The sequence below is a fragment of the Heloderma suspectum genome, chromosome 2 (genome assembly GCF_057233095.1).
Source record: "Heloderma suspectum isolate Gila_16-S chromosome 2, 16-S_ref, whole genome shotgun sequence".
Lineage (NCBI taxonomy): Eukaryota > Metazoa > Chordata > Lepidosauria > Squamata > Helodermatidae > Heloderma > Heloderma suspectum.
Window position 1 is genome coordinate 101764535 of NC_139459.1, and position 18135 is coordinate 101782669.

At 42.6% G+C, this 18135-nt stretch overlaps 1 protein-coding gene across 6 annotated transcripts in view; it reads right to left on the reverse strand.

Moving 5' to 3' along the window:
* SMC5 (structural maintenance of chromosomes 5) overlaps positions 1 to 18135 on the reverse strand; it is a 64815-nt gene that overhangs the window by 22011 nt on the left and 24669 nt on the right. For all 6 annotated transcript variants that reach the window (XM_084834333.1, XM_084834334.1, XM_084834330.1 and 3 more), the window contains 3 exons: positions 17054 to 17223; positions 11434 to 11557; positions 8751 to 8873 (listed from right to left, as the gene is read on the reverse strand). In XM_084834333.1, the coding sequence (XP_084690459.1) occupies positions 8751 to 8873; positions 11434 to 11557; positions 17054 to 17223 (417 nt within the window). The remainder of the gene's footprint in view (positions 1 to 8750; positions 8874 to 11433; positions 11558 to 17053; positions 17224 to 18135) is intronic.

Sequence of the window (18135 nt, forward strand, 5' to 3'; positions counted from 1 at the left end):
ACTAGGGGATAAAGGGTCACTGAGAGGCTGCACCTCCTGCTTCCCAGGAAGTACATCATGCCAAGAGGAAGACCAAGCTGACCCCATCCATCTGCCAGAGAAGGAGCGGCTGTAGGGAGCTTGTTTTGCCTCCCTGCCAGAAAGAAACTCTGCTCCAACTGCCAGTTGCCCTGGGACTACAGAGCTGAAAAGAAACACACTCTGACCTCTTTTTTTGGTATTGTGCCTGGTAGATCATGAGCCTGCAGTCAAGGTTTGTCTTGGGTTTTAATCTCTGCACGGTGCTTAGAAAATTTCAGGTGCTTTATAAGTGAATAATAAAATTATAATTATACATTCATATTCATTCATAGGAGTCATTTTAGAAACCCAACCATGAGGGAAATACTAAAGAGCTTTAAAGGTTAGAAATCAGCTAATTGATAATACTCAGTGGAGTCTACCAGACATGACTACTCCATTCATTCCAGAGGGGAAATTGGGTGGTAAAGAGAAGAAATGTATCTTTTATCTGTCAAAAAGACAATTTACATGAGGATAAGCTTATTTGCATTAAACATGCACGTTGGACTTCTAAAGAATAGTAATAAACTTTGTCCTTGTTTTGTACATTCGTATTAGTAACCCTTCTCAGTTCACAAAGAGATATTCTACAGAGACCTAGAATGTCTCCATATTCTTTTTTTCATGTCATTGAAAAATGTCACTGGCATTAAGAGAAGGGGTAGGGGCTACTAATAACAAAAATTAGTAGCCAGTAACCAATATTTCCCAGTAGAACTGAGCTGAACAGATGTGTGAAAGAAAAATATTCCTAAATTACAGATTAGCAATGGAAACAGAAGATTACCATGTTCTTAAACAGGTTTTAAAATAAATACCATGATGTATGTTCTGAATAGTACTTGGTGGACTTTTCTCCCCAAATGTGTACCAGTACATGTACCAAACTATTAAATCAACACAAGCCAGACAATTAACAAGTCTCTCTCAAAACAGTTGTCAAACACAAAGGTGACTGTGCCAATTATCTGATGAGCAGATGGGACTAACAATCCTCCCTACTGTTCCATATGGGTCATAAACACACATTTGTCACTCACATTCATTAAGAGAATTAAATAACCAAAATTGCTTAAGATAATACTAGAGTTCTCGACCTAAGGTGCCACACAGAACACTGAAACACACAAAATCTGTTAATGCTCATGTGGCATTTTTAAATGTGCATGGATGTTAACAAGGAAAACATATTCCAATCCAATGTTTTACTTTTCTTAATGAATCCCTGTGCTGACAAGCTCACAGAAGGCACACAGGCAGCATTTGTCTCCCACAGAAAAAACTAAGTTGGATTCTGTCTGACACAACTTGTACAAAGCATTTTTATACAGACTATAAACATGGTTCACTAATACAGGAACAACAATAATTCTAAAGCACATTAGAAGCGATGGAATTTCACTTGATTGTTCAGTCTTCTGATTTATATATAACTGCAAAAGTATTTGGCTGCTGCTATTCAGTTTACCCGAATCCACAGTTCAGTGCAAGCACTGGCGTTCTTAAGGAGGCAAGGGAAACCACCGGAAGGATTGTTCCTGCCCCCCCCCCGTCCAATTATGTGTGTAAAAAGGATGTGAAATGCTGACTTACTGAGGCAGTGTGATCTATGTGAGCACTGTCTGTGCCTCTTCATATTATTTTGCTGATTCTGATGGAAAGTATATATGAACATAGGAGGTGACCTTATACCAAGTCAGACTATTGATCCATTAAGCTCAACTTTGTCAATCCTGGCAGCAGCTCTCTGGGATTTCAGCCTGGGGACTTTCCCGGCCCTATCCGGAGAGGTCAGCAACTGCACCTGGAACCTTTTGCATGCAAAGCATGTGCTCTATCACTGAGCTACAGCCTTTGCTCTAAAGAGCTTTGCATATACAATGGTGAGAAAAAGTTTGTGAATCTTAAAGATAATTATGGTAATTCCATAGTTTTGCCATGATAGCCTTCATGAATCAAACCAGTACTTTTCTAAGTATCTAGCAGGGTTTATATTAACCAATCCCATGTCTTGTGAAATAAAACAATGTATAAATTAGGCTAACAATGAGTACTTACGAGTCATGTTATGTGCAAAAGTAAGTGAACCCCAGGTTGCATCAGCTCAATTAAAGGTAATAATTAGAATCAGGTGTTTAAATAATTAGGTAGATTTTCAGGGGTGAGTGTGGGAGGCCCCACCCTATAAAAGGATCAAAAACATTTTGAGTTTGGTCTCCACCATATGGCTGTGTGGGAACACATCTTGCCATGATCAAAAGACATCTCTGAGGACCTCAGAAAAGCAGTTATTGCTGCTCATCACTCTAGAAAGGGTTACAAAACAATTTCTAAGGATTTGGGCTGTACCAACGCACTGTCAGATGGCCTACAAACGGAGAAGGTTCAAGACCACAGTCACTATCCAGGAGTGGTCTTCCTACCAAAATCTCTCTAAGAACAAACCACCACAGAATCTAGGAAGTCAAAAAGAACCCCAGAATAACATCCAAGGATCTGCAGGTCACTCGTGCCTTGGCTAATGGGAGTGTTCATGACTCAGCTACCAGAAAAAGCCTGTCTGGAATGAATCTGAGCGTGTGGAGATGTCTGGCAGCTCAGACTCAGAATCAGAATAGGAACAGCCAGAACAGAGGGAGGAAACCTCCCCAGTGAGCCCAGATACAGCAAGACTTTCTTCCAAGACCTTGATACACAGATGGTGCAGGCTGAACGGCTCCCCCATTCCTCCACCATGAGAACGCAAGTTGAGGAGGAGGGGGGCCAAGACATGAGGGACATGAGAGTCCGTCACAGTCTTCACTTGTGAAGACTTCACAAGTCTTCACTCAACACAAGACTTGTGTTGAGTCTTCACTTGAGGGACATGAGAGTCCGTCACAGAGTGAAATGGGAAAAGTTAGGGGCAGAGCTAAGATGCTCCACCAGGTTGGCCACTCATGATAGCCGAAGTAGGAGGGAGCCACCCTAAGCAGAGGCATCCCTGCGAAGCGAGTCTGGCCATGAAGTTCTTGCCCAGACTGCTGGCAACTTTCCTAACTTCCACTTCATATTCTCTATTGATATTTGTAGATGTGTCGATTAGCTGGTTGATTGCAGTCTCAGAGTTTCCTAGAATTTGCATTTGAAGGCTAGTCATTAACCAATAAAGTAGTGTTAACCTGGAGCTTTGTTTCCTGGAGTGTGCTGATTGTGAAGGAAGAGGACTGAGGAACGTGACAAAGACTGAACAAGAATGGAGTTCATGGGAGGATAGCCAGGAGGAACCCACTGCTCTCTAAAAAGAACACTGCTGCTCACAGAGGATTCCCAAGACTTCCGAAACAATGTTCTTTGGACAGACGAGTCAAAGGTAGAACTTCTTGGCCTCAATGAGAAACGTTACATTTGGCGAAAAAGAAACACCGAGTTCGAACAGAAGAACCTCATCCCGACCGTCAAACACGGTGGTGGGAATGTCATGGTTTGGGCCTGCTTTGCTGCCTCAGGGCCTGGACAGCTTGCGTAAGTATGAATTCTGCAGTGTATCAGAAGATTCTAGAGAATGTCAGGGCATCTGTTCATCTCTGAAGCTGAACCGAAAATGGGTCATGCAACACGATGATCCTAAACATACAAACAGATCTACAAGAGAATGGCTACGGAAGAAGAAATTCCATGTTTTAGAATGGCCTAATCAAAGCCTGGACCTAAACCCCTTTGAAATGTTGTAGCAGGACCTGAAGTGGGCTGTTCATGAAAGGAAGCCCTCAAATGTCACTGAGTTGGGACCAGCCCAGGTACCTATTGGTAGTGTTTTTTTAGACACTGTAGGTCTCCTAAACAAGATAGACTAATAGCAAAACAGCCTGAATCTTTACTGCATCTTCTGTCTTGGAATATGCCAGGCTGGACAAATAAGTTTATTGACCCTAAATTTATCCCCTATATGCAATCATTTGACCTGCTATGTTTACAAGAAACTTGGCTCACAGATGTTAATGATATTCCCCTGCAAGGTTTTAAAAACATGTAAGCATGGGTGTGGAAGTGGAGGCCTGGCTGTCCTCCTTATATCCACAATTGGATATAAAAGACTTAAACTAACAAATAATGGATATATTCAAACGGTACTAGTGAATGTCGCAAGAGTCAGCTCTGTCATCTGTTTGAATGTATAAATGCCTCCTAAAACTATGAATCAGCATGCCAAAGATGTCTGGTGGGATCTGGAACAAGCGCTACAATGCACTGAGGAAGCATTCCCAGAGCAAATGTTTTGTTATGTGGGGATTTTAATGCTCAAATTGGTGAAAATAATGAACAAACAAGTTACTGCCTTAGATAATGTTAATATCCCAGACAGACACTCACAGGACAAGTCCATCAATAAAAATGGGCAAATACTCTATTCTATTGCATATCAGCTACATATGTTTAAATGGAGGGCCATTGGATAGGACAAATGGCCACTATACTTATTTAACCCAAAATGGGGGCAGCATGGTTGATTACATCTTGGTGTCACATAACATTTATTCAAAAGTCCAATCCTTCTATCTAGAGGAACAGACAGATAGTGATCACTTCTCATTGGTTGCAGAGGTAGGCAATATAAAGATCAGTAAGCAGCTTACCACTTTACATCCCATGCAAGGTACCCACATTGGGGAAAGACGTATTAGACAGTCATTACCTGTGGCAGATGAAATAAGGCAAATTCTGGGGAACTGAATTATGATGAAGCTCAGAGCTGAATTTATAAATAAGGCAGATAATTATCTTAGTTAGCCTATACCAGGTCTTGCTAGAAAATCTAAGGTCCTCTTTGGTGAAATCTGGGCATCAGAAGATAGAACCCCGCACACAATCCTGGTTTCATGCAGAGTGTAGAAGTAGCAAAGAGTCCCTGGTTAAAGCAGCTATATCTTTAAGGACAAAGAAATCTGATGATCAAATTAGAAGGTTTTTGATATAGTGACGTGCATATAAAGATCTCTTAAGAGGGAAAAAGGAAAGTCATGCTAATAAATTTTAGAAAGATCTTGGGCAAGCCATCATTAGTAAGAATGAAAAATATTTCTGGGATCTAGTAGCACATGGTCTTAAATTAAACCAGTGGTGGAGAGCCATATCGCAATGGCAAAAATGGGTTTTGTATTTTGGAAATATGTATAAAGGTAACCCCAAAGAAGGTCAAGTACAGAGGTATGAAACAACAAATAAGTCAGCTCTAGAGGTGGTACCTGTGTGGTCCTGTTAGCGAAGCAGAAGTAAAACGTCTCATTGGAAAATTCACGTTAGGTAAAGTCCCAGGATGGGATATGCTGCCACCTGAAATCTTTTGTATGGATCCAGAGTGGTGAGTGCCAATTCTGGCAACACTATTTACATCAATTAATACAACTGGGATATTGCCAGCTGGCTGGATGTCTAGTATCGTAGTTCCAATTTATAAGAAAGGTGATTCTGGGGACCCCCAAAATTATCGCCCAATAAGTTTCCTTGATGTTCCTGCTAAAATATATGCATGAGACCTTCTAGATAAATTGGAACAATGGGTGGAATAGCAGCAAATTTTATCCCCAGTGCAGGCTGGCTTTCGCAAGCGGAATAGCACAACTGATCAGTGCTTTGTCTTGAATTATCTTATCCAAAAATATGTAAACCGGCCATCAAAAAAGTTATATACTGCATTCATAGATCTATCATCTACTTTAGATTCTATAGACGAACAGCGTTTATGGAAAAATTAGATACTAGTTCACTAGATAAAGAGCCTCGTGTGGCGCAGAGTGGTAGGTGGCAGTATTGCAACTGAAACTCTCCCCACGACCTGAGTTCGATCCCAGCGGAAGCTGGGTCCCAGGTAGCTGGCTCAGGTCGACTTAGCCTTCCATCCTTCCGAGGTCGGTAAAATGAGTATCCAGCTTGCTGGGGGAAAGGTAGTCACGACTGGGGAAGGCAATGGCAAACCACACCGCTATAGTCTGCCATGAAAACGCCAGCATAAGCAGGCGTCCCTCTAGGGGTCAGTAATGACCCAGTGCTTGCACAGGAGAAACCTTTCCTTTTTTCACGAGATAAACACCTGCTATTTCTTATACAGCAGCTTTATTCCAATACTGGTATCAAAATTCGAATTGGTATAGCAGGTTCCCTTTCAGACCCTATTCCCACAGCGAGGGGTGTCAAACATGGCTGCATCTTGGCACCACTTTTATTTAATCTTTACATAAATGACATTAACTCAGGAATTTCTCTCCCCTTCCTCCCCTGCTGTCGGGAAACAGAAAATCCCAGTTCTGCTTTACACAGATGATATGGCCCTCATTTCCTTGACTCAAACGGACATGAAATGATTGCTTACCAAATTTGGAACTTATTGTAAGCAAGAAGGCCTATTTATTAATTATAGTAAGACTATTAAGTGGCTGTGTTTGCCAAGACACATGAGCAGCATCAATGGGCTCTGGATGGACACAGGATAGAACAGTGTCACTCATTTAAATATTTGGGTCTCCATTTTGCTGAAAATACCCTATGGCATACCCACCTCGAGGCAATTACATCTTCAGCCACCCGCTCATTGGGGCCCATAAAGAAGCTTTATCATACTGAGGGCCACTGCTTAGTAGAACCAATGGTAAAAGTTTACATCGCCAAGATTGTATCCAACCTTCTATATGGAGCAGCAATTTGGAGCAGTCATGCAGAGATGAACCGGATGTAATCCAAAAACAGTTCTTGTGTCTGCTTTTGGCAATAGTACATGGCACACCCAATGCCATATTAAGGAGTAAACTAGGTCTTCCCTCTTTAAAAGCACACATACAAACTGAGTTGAAGCAGTTCTGTAAGGAGGAATGGGCCAAAATTCCTCACAACTGATGTGAGAGACTGACCAACAGTTACAGGCAACACTTACTTGAAGTAATTGCTGCTCAAGGAGGTGCCGCCTTGAATTTAAAGGTTCACATACTTTTTCACACATGGATGTTGAATCAGGTGTGGATAAATAAATGTTGAAAAAAGCATCATATTTGTATGTCATTAGTTTAATCAGGTTATCTATTGTTCTTTTCTAGGATTATAGGGTTAGATTAAAATCTAATAACATTTTAGGTTGGAAATATGTGACAATCCTAAGGGGTTCACAAACTTTTTCTCACCACTGTATTTCATATGTTCTCAAGTTCCCAAGACATGGTCTGAAGGCACATGAGGCAGCCACCTTGCTGAAATTAAGCAGGCGTGGAGCTGGTCAGTTGTTGGAGGGGAGAGCACCTGGGAATGACATGTAGCCACCCTAAGTTCCACAGCGGACAAAAGGTGGGAGACAGGGACAGGGGGGGTGCAACCCTGTGAATTCTGCTCAATCTCTCATTGGCTTTTGATACCAACGACCATGGTATCCTCCTGGATCAACTCTGTGGGATGTGTATTGGAGGCACTGTGTTACAGTGGTTCCAGTCCTACCTACAGGGCCGATTTCAGGGAGTAACACTGGGTGAGTATTCCTTGGCCCTTGGCAAGTGAACTATGGGGTTCCGCAGGGTACAATCTTGTCCCCAATGTTGTTTAACATCTATATGAAGCAGCTGGGAGCGGTCATTAGGGGATTAGGAGCTAAATGCCATCAGTATGCTGATGACATGCAGCTCTATCTCCCTGTGACATCTGAATCAGGAGAGGCTGTGCAAGTCCTGGATCAGTGCCTAAATTCAGTAATGGACTAGATGAGGGCCAATAAACTGAAACTGAATCCTGGCAAGATGAAAGCCCTGTGGGTGAGCGGTTCCTAAGTCTGGGAGATAGGCTCATTGCCTGTTCTGGATGTGGTTGCACTCCCTTTGAAAGATCAGGTTCATAGTCTGGGGGTACTCCTAGATCCATCATTGTTGCTGGAGGCCCAAGTGGACATAGTGGCTCGGAGTGTCTTTTACCAGCTTCAGCTGGTTCGCCAGCTACGGCCTCTCCTGGATGGGGATCGCTTGACCACAGTGGAACAGGGACTAATAACCTCAAGACTGGATTACTGCAATGCACTCTATGTGGTGCTGCCCTTAAGGCTGCTCCACAAGCTGGAGCTACTGCAGAATGCAGCAGCTCGGCTGTTGTCAGGAGCTGCCCTGTTTCAGCATGCAACTCCTTTGCTGAAGGAACTGCACTGGCTGCCTATTCATTACTGGGCCAGGTTTAGGGTTTTAGTACTAGTGTACAAAGCCCTAAACAACATGGGACCAGGATACCTGAGTGAGCATCTTCTCCCTTACCAGCCTGCCTGGTCATTGAGGTCATCAGAGAGCATGTTCCTGATGGTTCCACATGGACCATGGCCCGATTGGAGTCCACCAGGAAAACAGCCTTCAGTGTCGTGACCCCCTTCCTATAGAATTCCCTGCCTTTGGAGGTCAGGCAGGCACCAACATTGTGTTGCTTTGGCGCCTCCTAAAAACATTATTTCAGGAAGCCCTCCTCAAGTGACTGGCCATGGTTTATCAAACCTGGTTTTATCATAATTCTGTCTCTTAAAACAATTTTAAATTATTTTAATATGGTGTTTTTATGCTTTATCCTGTCTGCTATTTACCACTCTGAGGTCTTTGGTTGTGGAGCGGTATACAAATGCTGTAAATAAATACATAAAATAAAATATAAATGAAATAAATAAGTTCATTCACCAAGTTTAAAATTGGAGGCCTTACCTCTACAGCTCGAAGTTGTACAGTTGCAGCTTTATATTCAGCCTCAAGTCTGTTCTTGTGGAACGTTGCTGTTGTATTCTGTAGAGCCAAGTTTGTTTTGTGTTCATTCAGGGTCACACAAGTCTACAGAACACAAATATTGTTCAGAAGAGTTTGCTAAAGAGAAGGGTGTCATTCTTCAAACTGGTGCAAATCCAGAGGCAATGCCTTTTCTGTCTGAGCAAACATTCTGTGGCTGGGGATCAATAAGGTCTACTTTCGTGGCATGATTTAAAACAGGTGAAGCTTATATTTTAAATGAAGAGTTTTGTACTATTTTGTGTGGGCAATCTGTTATAAGAGCATTTTATTAATGTAAAAAAATAGACAAAGACAAAAAGTACAAAGTTCATTTCACTCAAAATGCAGCCACACTAATGTTCAGAGGTCTCAGGTGTAGGCAAAATACAATGAGCATAACACATGTGTGAAAGTGTGCAAATCCCAGTCAGTTGTTCGAATAAACATGTTAAAAACATAACGTGTAAATATGTTTGCATAAAAGGTAATGTGGCTCTGAATCATTCTAAATCAGGAGGTTCTCCACTATTTACTGTTCTATCTTCATCCTTGAAGCCTAAGGACACTCAAAGGCGACTTTTCCAACTTGGGATAAGGATTCCAGTTACTATACTTCTCTTTGTATGCACGGAACTGTTGACTGTAACCTACTATAGTCTCCTTTGCCATACCAGACACTAGTGAACCTATAGAAGAGCCCCCATCTCTTTACACATAACACAGGAACTTAAGCCCTTCCTCTCCTGTGACCCTCAACCAGGCACTTCTATTTTTCTCACCCACATCTGCTGAGCTCATATAACTAAAACACAAGAGGGCCTAGCAGCAGTTCAGTCCACACCGAGCAGGCCCAAGCAACAGCAGCTTCCCTCCCTTAAAGCAATCAGCTAGATTGGAACAAATACTGAGAGATGCTCACTACCAACTGCACCATCACGATTTGTTGATACGTGCAGGAGACTTGCCAGATGCTTTCCCCCACACTGTTACTCAGTTGTTGCATCACGGAAATACCTCAAGTATGCTGACACTGGGGAAAATTTAGTGATTCTCTCTTTTAACATGTCTGTTGTGGTAACTAGAATGGTTTGGACTGTGACTGAGCAAGTGGCACGAATAGCACCTGTGACATCGCAAAGGAAAAGCAACAGAAGTGTTGCTCTTCCTCCCACCCACCTCAAAAGGTCCATGCCACTTTGTGACTTTTTAAACATGTCTTTAAAGGCAGAGCACTTCCCCTTTACACCATGGATACATGAGAGCACTCACAAAGCACTTTTAAGGAGCAAGCTTCAGTACAGCTACAGTTGCCTCCCATAGGAATGCCTTGCACATTTGTGAACTTTTTCCATTCCTCCCCTTCCCCACGGTGCATGTCTTTAGAAACGGTGCATTCCATTTCTCCAGTGTAGGAGTGCCAGTAGTAGGAAGGATGGAATCTCAGCAAAGGACAAAGCCAGCGTGTGCTATGAGCAACTGTGAAGCAAATTGTCCAGCAAGCCTGGAAGGTGAAGGCTCCTTCCTCTATCGAACCTTGGCTAGAGGACCTTTTGGACTTAGTATCAAAAGAAAAGGTGCACTTAACAGATGAGGGGGCTCCGGGTAATTTCAAAAAATCTGGGAGTCACTCCTTGCAGTTTATGAATCATAACAAGATACCATTATTTTAACCTGCCACGCTCTTCATGTTTTCTTAAGGATTCACCATCACCCTTTCAACACCCCTTGAGGCCGCTTTATTTCCCTTTTCCTTCTCCTCCTCATTGTCTTTATAGGTACAACTAACTGATTGTTCTTATCAGTACAGTGAAACATGTTATGCTGGGTGTGTGGTGGGAGTGGAAGGAGGTTATAAAGCCTGTTCTTGTTTTGTTGAAAAATCATAAAACTTTAAATAGCTATTAAAAGTGGGAAGGTGCTCACTTTCTCTCTCTCTGCAGCAATACTCTGTATTATAAAGCATTGGAATATCACACCATTGATGCTAGGCTGAGATCAGCACTAAGAATAGAATACAGTTTTGTCTGTTAATGGTTAACTGGAAAGGCACTGAGAATCCACTTTGGATTAAAAGCATTAGAAGAAACTCAGCTTTACAGTTAGGTGCCTTACAGTTAGTTACTTGGACCTTCGTCCAGGACTACTGATTCTTACTAGCTTGCCAGAACCACATCTCAAACTCCCTTGTTACACAGATCCAAGCGGGCAACATTTTTGCAGACTAGTAGAATTTTGGGAACATCTGCACGGTCATGATGCGGATACTGGAACCCTCAAGTTTAACAACAGCATCGATGGCAATCTGACTCCACTAATTTGAGATGAGTTCACATAATACTCATCACATTAAGACTAACATCACGTGATAACTCACATGTCACTGATCAAAAGCTTTCTTATCACCTAGTACCACTCAACACAATACTTCTAAAATGGAGGCAGTAATTGAGTGACAAGTTATTAAGAGCTGAGATTAAGAAATCAATACATGTAGCAATTAGCATTTAAATCAATGCCTTTTTCAAGAGGGAAGGGAAGGAGTGAAATAACAGTAACTCATCATAATTTGAACAATTTCATTATATGCAATAGTAACAGCAACCCTTAAGAAACGTGTGCTTACCTTTATCAGTTGCATACATTCTGTTACAAGTTTTACTTTCTGGGTGTTGATTTTTTTAATTTTAGCATTTACTTGCTCAGACTCTTCTTCCAGGTTGAGGGCATCTTGCTCCATGTGTCTTAAACTATGTAAGAAAGATGTATCGGCAATAGTTTGTGAATTATGAAATTCCCCCTTCAACACTAAAAAGGCTGGATTAATGAATATTTCTGAAACTAGAAGGCAGGATAGCTACTTTTTAAATAAAGGAAATTAGAATAAGCTGTGCAAGCCATCCTAGAGGCCCTAAAAGACTCTAAAGGGCTTGTTACTGTTAACAAATATCTAATTTTCAATAATGCATCTAGAAGAGATCTATCCTATCACCATTTCATTAGCAACTTGTATCTTGTTTGAAACTAATAAGCATAGGTTATCCCCCTAGACAATACAATAATGTTTTCATCATCATTACCTCAATTCCCCAAACTGAATTCAATTCACTTTTACCCATCCTTGGACTGTGTAATCACATCACACATTGCGCGCACAGACACACACTTCTTTAAAAAGGCAGCATCTTTTATTAACATAAAGGGTTTAATTATCTAGCCAAAGTTAAGCACTTTTAAATCCCACAGTCCTGGAAATAAATATGTGCAAGCAGAACTCTGTGCAATGGGGCTTCCCCACATCCTCCCCACAAGAGCCCCTGGAAAGCTGCTTCTGAGAGTCAAGTGAACTTCAGGAACAACACAGGATGACATGCAGGGGAAATTGGTGGAAATTAGGGGAGGGAACCTTGCATGAGCAGAAGTACCTCTGGGCTCACACAAGAGCACCTTTGGATCTACACCACTGATTTCAATGGGAAAGATTTAAGCAAGTATTTAACCCTCTCAGTTTAAACCAATGAGACTTGAAAGTGCTTAATGTTAACTGGATCCTGCCCAAAGGTAGCATCCTATTGTGCCTGTGCACTTGTGGGACCCATCACTTGTGCAACAGGGCTTTTGCATTTCTAAAAATAACCCAAAGAAGCACAAACGGGGCAGATCAGTGGAGTTCACAGAAGGGAGCTTTGCTGACCTGTCCCAATCCAGAAATGAGCATTTCCACTTTTTTTCCAGGGTCATTTTTAGAAATGCAAAAGCCCCGTTGCACAAGAGTTGGGTCCTGCGACCACAACAGAACCAGCAGAAATGGAGCAGCCTTGCTGGATACCACCCCAAGTATTTTTCCTCCGGGTATTTAAACACCCCCCTTCATGGATCACTGCCTTGTTGTGGCGAAGGGGCTTGCGTAACTCAGTGAAGCCATAAGCTATGCCGTGCAGGGCCACCCAAGACGGACAGGTCACGGCGGAGAGTTCTGACAAAATGTGGCCCCTTCATGGATCACTGCCTTGTTGTGGCGAAGGGGCTTGCGTAACTCAGTGAAGCCATAAGCTATGCCGTGCAGGGCCACCCAAGACGGACAGGTCACGGCGGAGAGTTCTGACAAAATGTGGTCCACTGGAGAAGGAAATGGCAACCCACTCCAGTATTCTTGCCAAGAAAACCCCATGGAACGTATCACAAGGCTAAAAGATATGACACCGGAAGATGAGCCCCTCAGGTTGGAAGGTGTCCAATATGCTACTGGGGAAGAGCAGAGGGTATTTCCAAGTAGCGCCAGAAAGAGTGAAGCGGCTGGGCCAAACCCGAAAGGACACTCAGCTGTGGATGTGTCTGGTGGTGAAAAGAAAATCCGATGCTGTAAAGAACAATATTGTTTAGGAACCTGGAATGTCAGATCAATGAATCAAGGTAAGCTGGAGGTGGTCAAACATGAGATGGCAAGATTGAACATCGACATCTTGGGAATCAGCGAACTAAAATGGACAGGCATGGGCGAATTTAATTCAGGTGACCATCATATCTACTACTGTGGGCAAGAAACCCTTAGAAGAAATGGAGTAGCACTCATAGTCAACAAAAGGGTGGGAAAAGCAGTACTGGGGTACAATCTTAAAAATGATAGAATGATCTCAGTACGAATCCAAGGCAAACCATTCAACATCACAGTAATTCAAGTCTATGCCCCAACCACTGAGGCCGAAGAAGCTGAGGTTGATTGGTTCTATGAAGACCTACAACACCTTCTAGAACTAACACCAAAAAAAGATGTCCTCTTCATCATAGGGGATTGGAATGCTAAAGTAGGAAGTCAAGAAATCACCGGGATAACAGGCAGGCATGGCCTTGGTGTACAAAATGAAGCAGGACAAAAGCTAATAGAGTTTTGCCAAGAGAACATGCTGATCATAGCAAACACTCTTTTCCAACAGCACAAGAGGCGACTCTACACATGGACGTCAGCAGATGGTCAATATCGAAATCAGATTGATTATGTCCTTTGCAGCCAAAGATGGAGAAGCTCCATACAGTCAGTAAAAACAAGACCTGGAGCTGACTGTGGCTCAGATCATGAGCTGCTTCTTGCAAAATTTCGGCTTAAATTGAAGAACGTCAGGAAAACCACTAAACCGTTCAGGTATGACCTAAATCATATCCCTGATGAATATACAGTGGAGGTGAGGAATAGATTGCAGGGATTAGACCTGATAGACAGAGTGCCTGAGGAACTATGGACGGAGGTCCGTAACATTGTTCAGGAGGCAGCAACGAAATCCATCCCAAAGAAAAAGAAATGCAAGAAAGCCAAGTGGCTGTCTGATGAGGCTTTACAAGTAGCTGAGGGAAGAAGGGAAGTGAAAAGCAAGGGAGAAAGGGGAAGATATACCCAACTGAATGCAGAGTTCCAGAGAACAGCAAGGAGAGACAAGAAGGCCTTCTTAAATGAACAATGCAAAGAAATCGAGGAAAACAACAGAATGGGATCTCTTCAAGAAAATTGGAGATCTCAAGGGAACGTTTTGTGCAAAGACGGGCATGATAAAGGACAAAGAAGGCAGGGACCTCACAGAAGCAGATGAGATTAAGAAGAGGTGGAAAGAATACACAGAAGAACTATACAGGAAAGATCTGAATGTCCCTGATAGCCATGATAGTGCGGTCACTGAACTTGAGCCGGACATCCTCGAGAGTGAAGTCAAGTGGGCCTTAGGAAGCATTAGTAACAACAAAGCTAGCGGAGATGACAGTATTCCAGCCGAGCTATTTAAAATCCTAAAAGATGATGCTGTTAAAGTGCTGCATTCAATATGCCAACAAATCTGGAACACTCAACAGTGGCCACAAGACTGGAAAAGGTCAGTTTACATTCCAATTCCAGAGAAGGGCAATGCCAAAGAGTGTTCAAACTACCGCACAATTGCGCTCATTTCACATCCCAGCAAGGTGATGCTCAAAATCCTACAAGCTAGGCTTCAGCAATATGCAAACCGAGAACTACCGGAAGTACAAGCTGGGTTTCGAAGAGGCAGAGGAACTAGAGATCAAATCGCCAACATTCGCTGCATCATGGAGAAAGCAAGAGAATTCCAGAAAAACGTCTATTTCTGCTTCATTGACTACGCTAAAGCCTTTGATTGTGTGGATCACAACAAACTCTGGCAAATTCTTACAGTGATGGGAGTACCAGACCACCTTACCTGTCTCCTGAGAAACCTGTACGAGGGTCAAGAAGCAACAGTAAGAACCAGACATGGAACAATCGAGTGGTTCAAAATTGGGAAAGGAGTACGACAAGGCTGCATATTGTCACCCTGCTTATTTAACTTATATGCAGAGTACATCATGAGAAATGCCGGGTTGGATGAATCAGAGGTCGGAATTAAGATTGCTGGGAGAATTATCAATAACCTCCGATATGCAGACGATACCACCCTAATGGCAGAAAGCGAAGAGGATCTCAAGAGCCTCTTGTTGAGGGTGAAAGAGGAGAGTGCAAAAGCTGGTTTGAAACTCAACATTCAAAAAACTAAGATCATGGCATCTGGCCCCATCACTTCCTGGCATATAGAAGGGGAAGAAATGGAAGCAGTGACAGATTTTACTTTCTTGGGCTCCAAGATCACCGCAGACGGTGACTGTAGCCATGAAATTAAAAGACGCTTGCTCCTTGGGAGGAAAGCTATGGCAAACCTAGATAGCATAGTAAGAAGCAGAGACATCACCTTGCCGACAAAGGTCCGTCTAATCAAAGCTATGGTTTTCCCAGTAGTAATGTATGGCTGTGAGAGCTGGACTATAAGGAAGGCTGAGCGCCGAAGAATTGATGCTTTCGAACTGTGGTGCTGGAGAAGACTCTTACGAGTCCCCTGGACTGCAAGGAGGTCAAATCAGTCCATCCTCAAGGAAATCAACCCTGAGTGCTCATTGGAAGGACAGATAATGAAGCTGAAGCTCCAATATTTTGGCCACCTAATGCGAAGAGAAAACTCCCTGGAAAAGACCCTGATGCTGGGAAAGACTGAAGGCAAAAGGAGAAGGGGACGGCAGAGGATGAGATGGCTAGATAGCATCACGGATGCAATGAATATGAACTTGAGCACGCTCCGGGAGTGAGCGCAGGACAGGAAGGCCTGGCGTGCTATGGTCCATGGGGTCACGAAGAGTCGGACACGACTGAACAACAACAAATTTAAACACCACCACACGTGTGATTTGGCAAGTACATGGGTTGTTTTCTGCAAGTTAATGTCCAACAGTTTCTAAAGGCACACACATGGACTTAAGTTTCTGCACATACTGTTCCTAACATTTTCCTCAACTTATATAATTTTTGTAAACAAAGCAATTTAATGAAATTGTAGATCAAGTATAAACAAGCAGTGTGGACAAACAATGCACCATACAATGGACATGCAAAGATAGTTCTTTGGTTGCCCCCAAATGACTGAAAGGTTTGTCTGTGCCATCAAAATATGTTAAAATATACCTTTCAGTCACATTTCCAAGCCATCTCTCTTCTCCCCCACTTCCCCACCCTGCTTCCCCTAACTATTAATGATCGTTGCAAGATTCTATAGTAGCTTCTATAACCTGCCACTGAAATCTAAGCAGCCAAACTAGAGCTGGGGGTGGAAGGAAATGCTGTAGCAAAGAGGCTGCAGTTTAGAGCAAAGGGAACCAAACTGCCCAGGCTGCCTGAAGCTGCTGAAAGGATGAAGCAGCTAAGGAGGAAGAACTGAAGGGAACTATGGAGTTAAAAGGCAAACATATCTGATTATGACCTAAATCAAATTATTTTTTAATTCGGTTTTGAAAAGCTTTCTTGTAAAACTTAGTCTTCCAATCTAGAAGGGGTTCAGATGATTGTACTACCACTGTATCAAAGCAACACTGAAAAAATGTGGTAGGCAATTATCACAGTATGAACATTTAGTTCCAGGGCTAAGAACTCATCTGAGCTGAAGCCCAAAATAAACAAGAGGGCGGGAAGTCAATGTTTTAAACCAGGCTAGCAAATCACTAATGCCTAATTTCAAACTAGATCTTGTGTCAACTATCTCAGTCAAAAGTTCACATTTCTCAGCAGAAGGAAAACCATTGTTAAATGGTTCCAAATCAATAAAGTATCAAGAAAATAAAACTCCTGATCCACTTTTGTCTCAGTTCCCTCAACATACACTTTTAAAATAATACACCAAAGAATATACTAAAATATTAGAAGGATTTTTTTTTTAAATGTATACCTCTCATATTTCATGCTAATTTTTGATTCCAACTGCTTCTTTTTGTTTTTTTGGTCCAAAAGCTCCTTTTTCTGTTTTCTTAATTCATTGTCTTTGTGGTCCAGACGTTGCTGACTCTCCAATAGTGCAGCCATACGAGAACCCAATGACTGCAACCGACTCTTAATTTTCTGAAGTAACGAGCACAGAAGAAAATCCCATTTTACAATGTTTTCAGTACAATCTTACTAAGGCTGCATGAGGACTTACTGCTATAAACCAATCCACCACTTCATGCTACTCCCATGTTGAACAGAGTAGCAATTTTGATAAAGAACAGAGATAGTTAAGCAAATTTGTCTTTAACAACTAGCCATAGGTTTTTCTGTTCTCTGCATATTTACTCAGAAGTAAGTCCCACTGAGTTCAATGGGACTCACTCGTTGGTGTGTATAGGATTGCAGCCTTAGGGCACGATCCTATCTGGATAGTCACCAGCCTCCAAAATCGGATGCTAGTAATTATCCTATGCAGGGCAGCTGGAGCACGGTGGGGATTTTTGCCTAGATGGGTGATTTCACCTGTCTAGGTGCAGCTCTGGGGAGGAGGAGGGAAAGGGCTCGGACACTAGATAGGAAGCTGAATAAAGCAGCTTGTGTGGTTTCCTCCCCCGCCCCCCAGGACTGTCTCCTTTCCTCTGTCTCCACATTCCATTTCCAAGCATGGGGACATAGCCAGTGCGGAGAGAAGCATGCCAGCTATGAGGGGGCGAGGAGTGCAGTTTCTGGGAACTGAGGTTAGAACCCTGGCTCCAGCCTCAGTTTCCAGAAACTGAACAATCCTATGGCCACTATAGACAGTGTCTATATGACACTATGGACAGTGTCTAGTGGCCACAGGATTGCTCTCTCCATCTATTAACTTACTGACCTGCTGAATTACCCTCCTGCATGAATAACTTCCCAGGCCACATGTCCGACCAGAAGCTTCAGCTGCCTGCCTGCTGAAAAACTCCTTTACATATATCCTTATCAATTAACCTTAAATATTCCTCAGGTATTCCAGATTCTCAGAAACCAAGCACTTAACAGTTAGTTAACTTA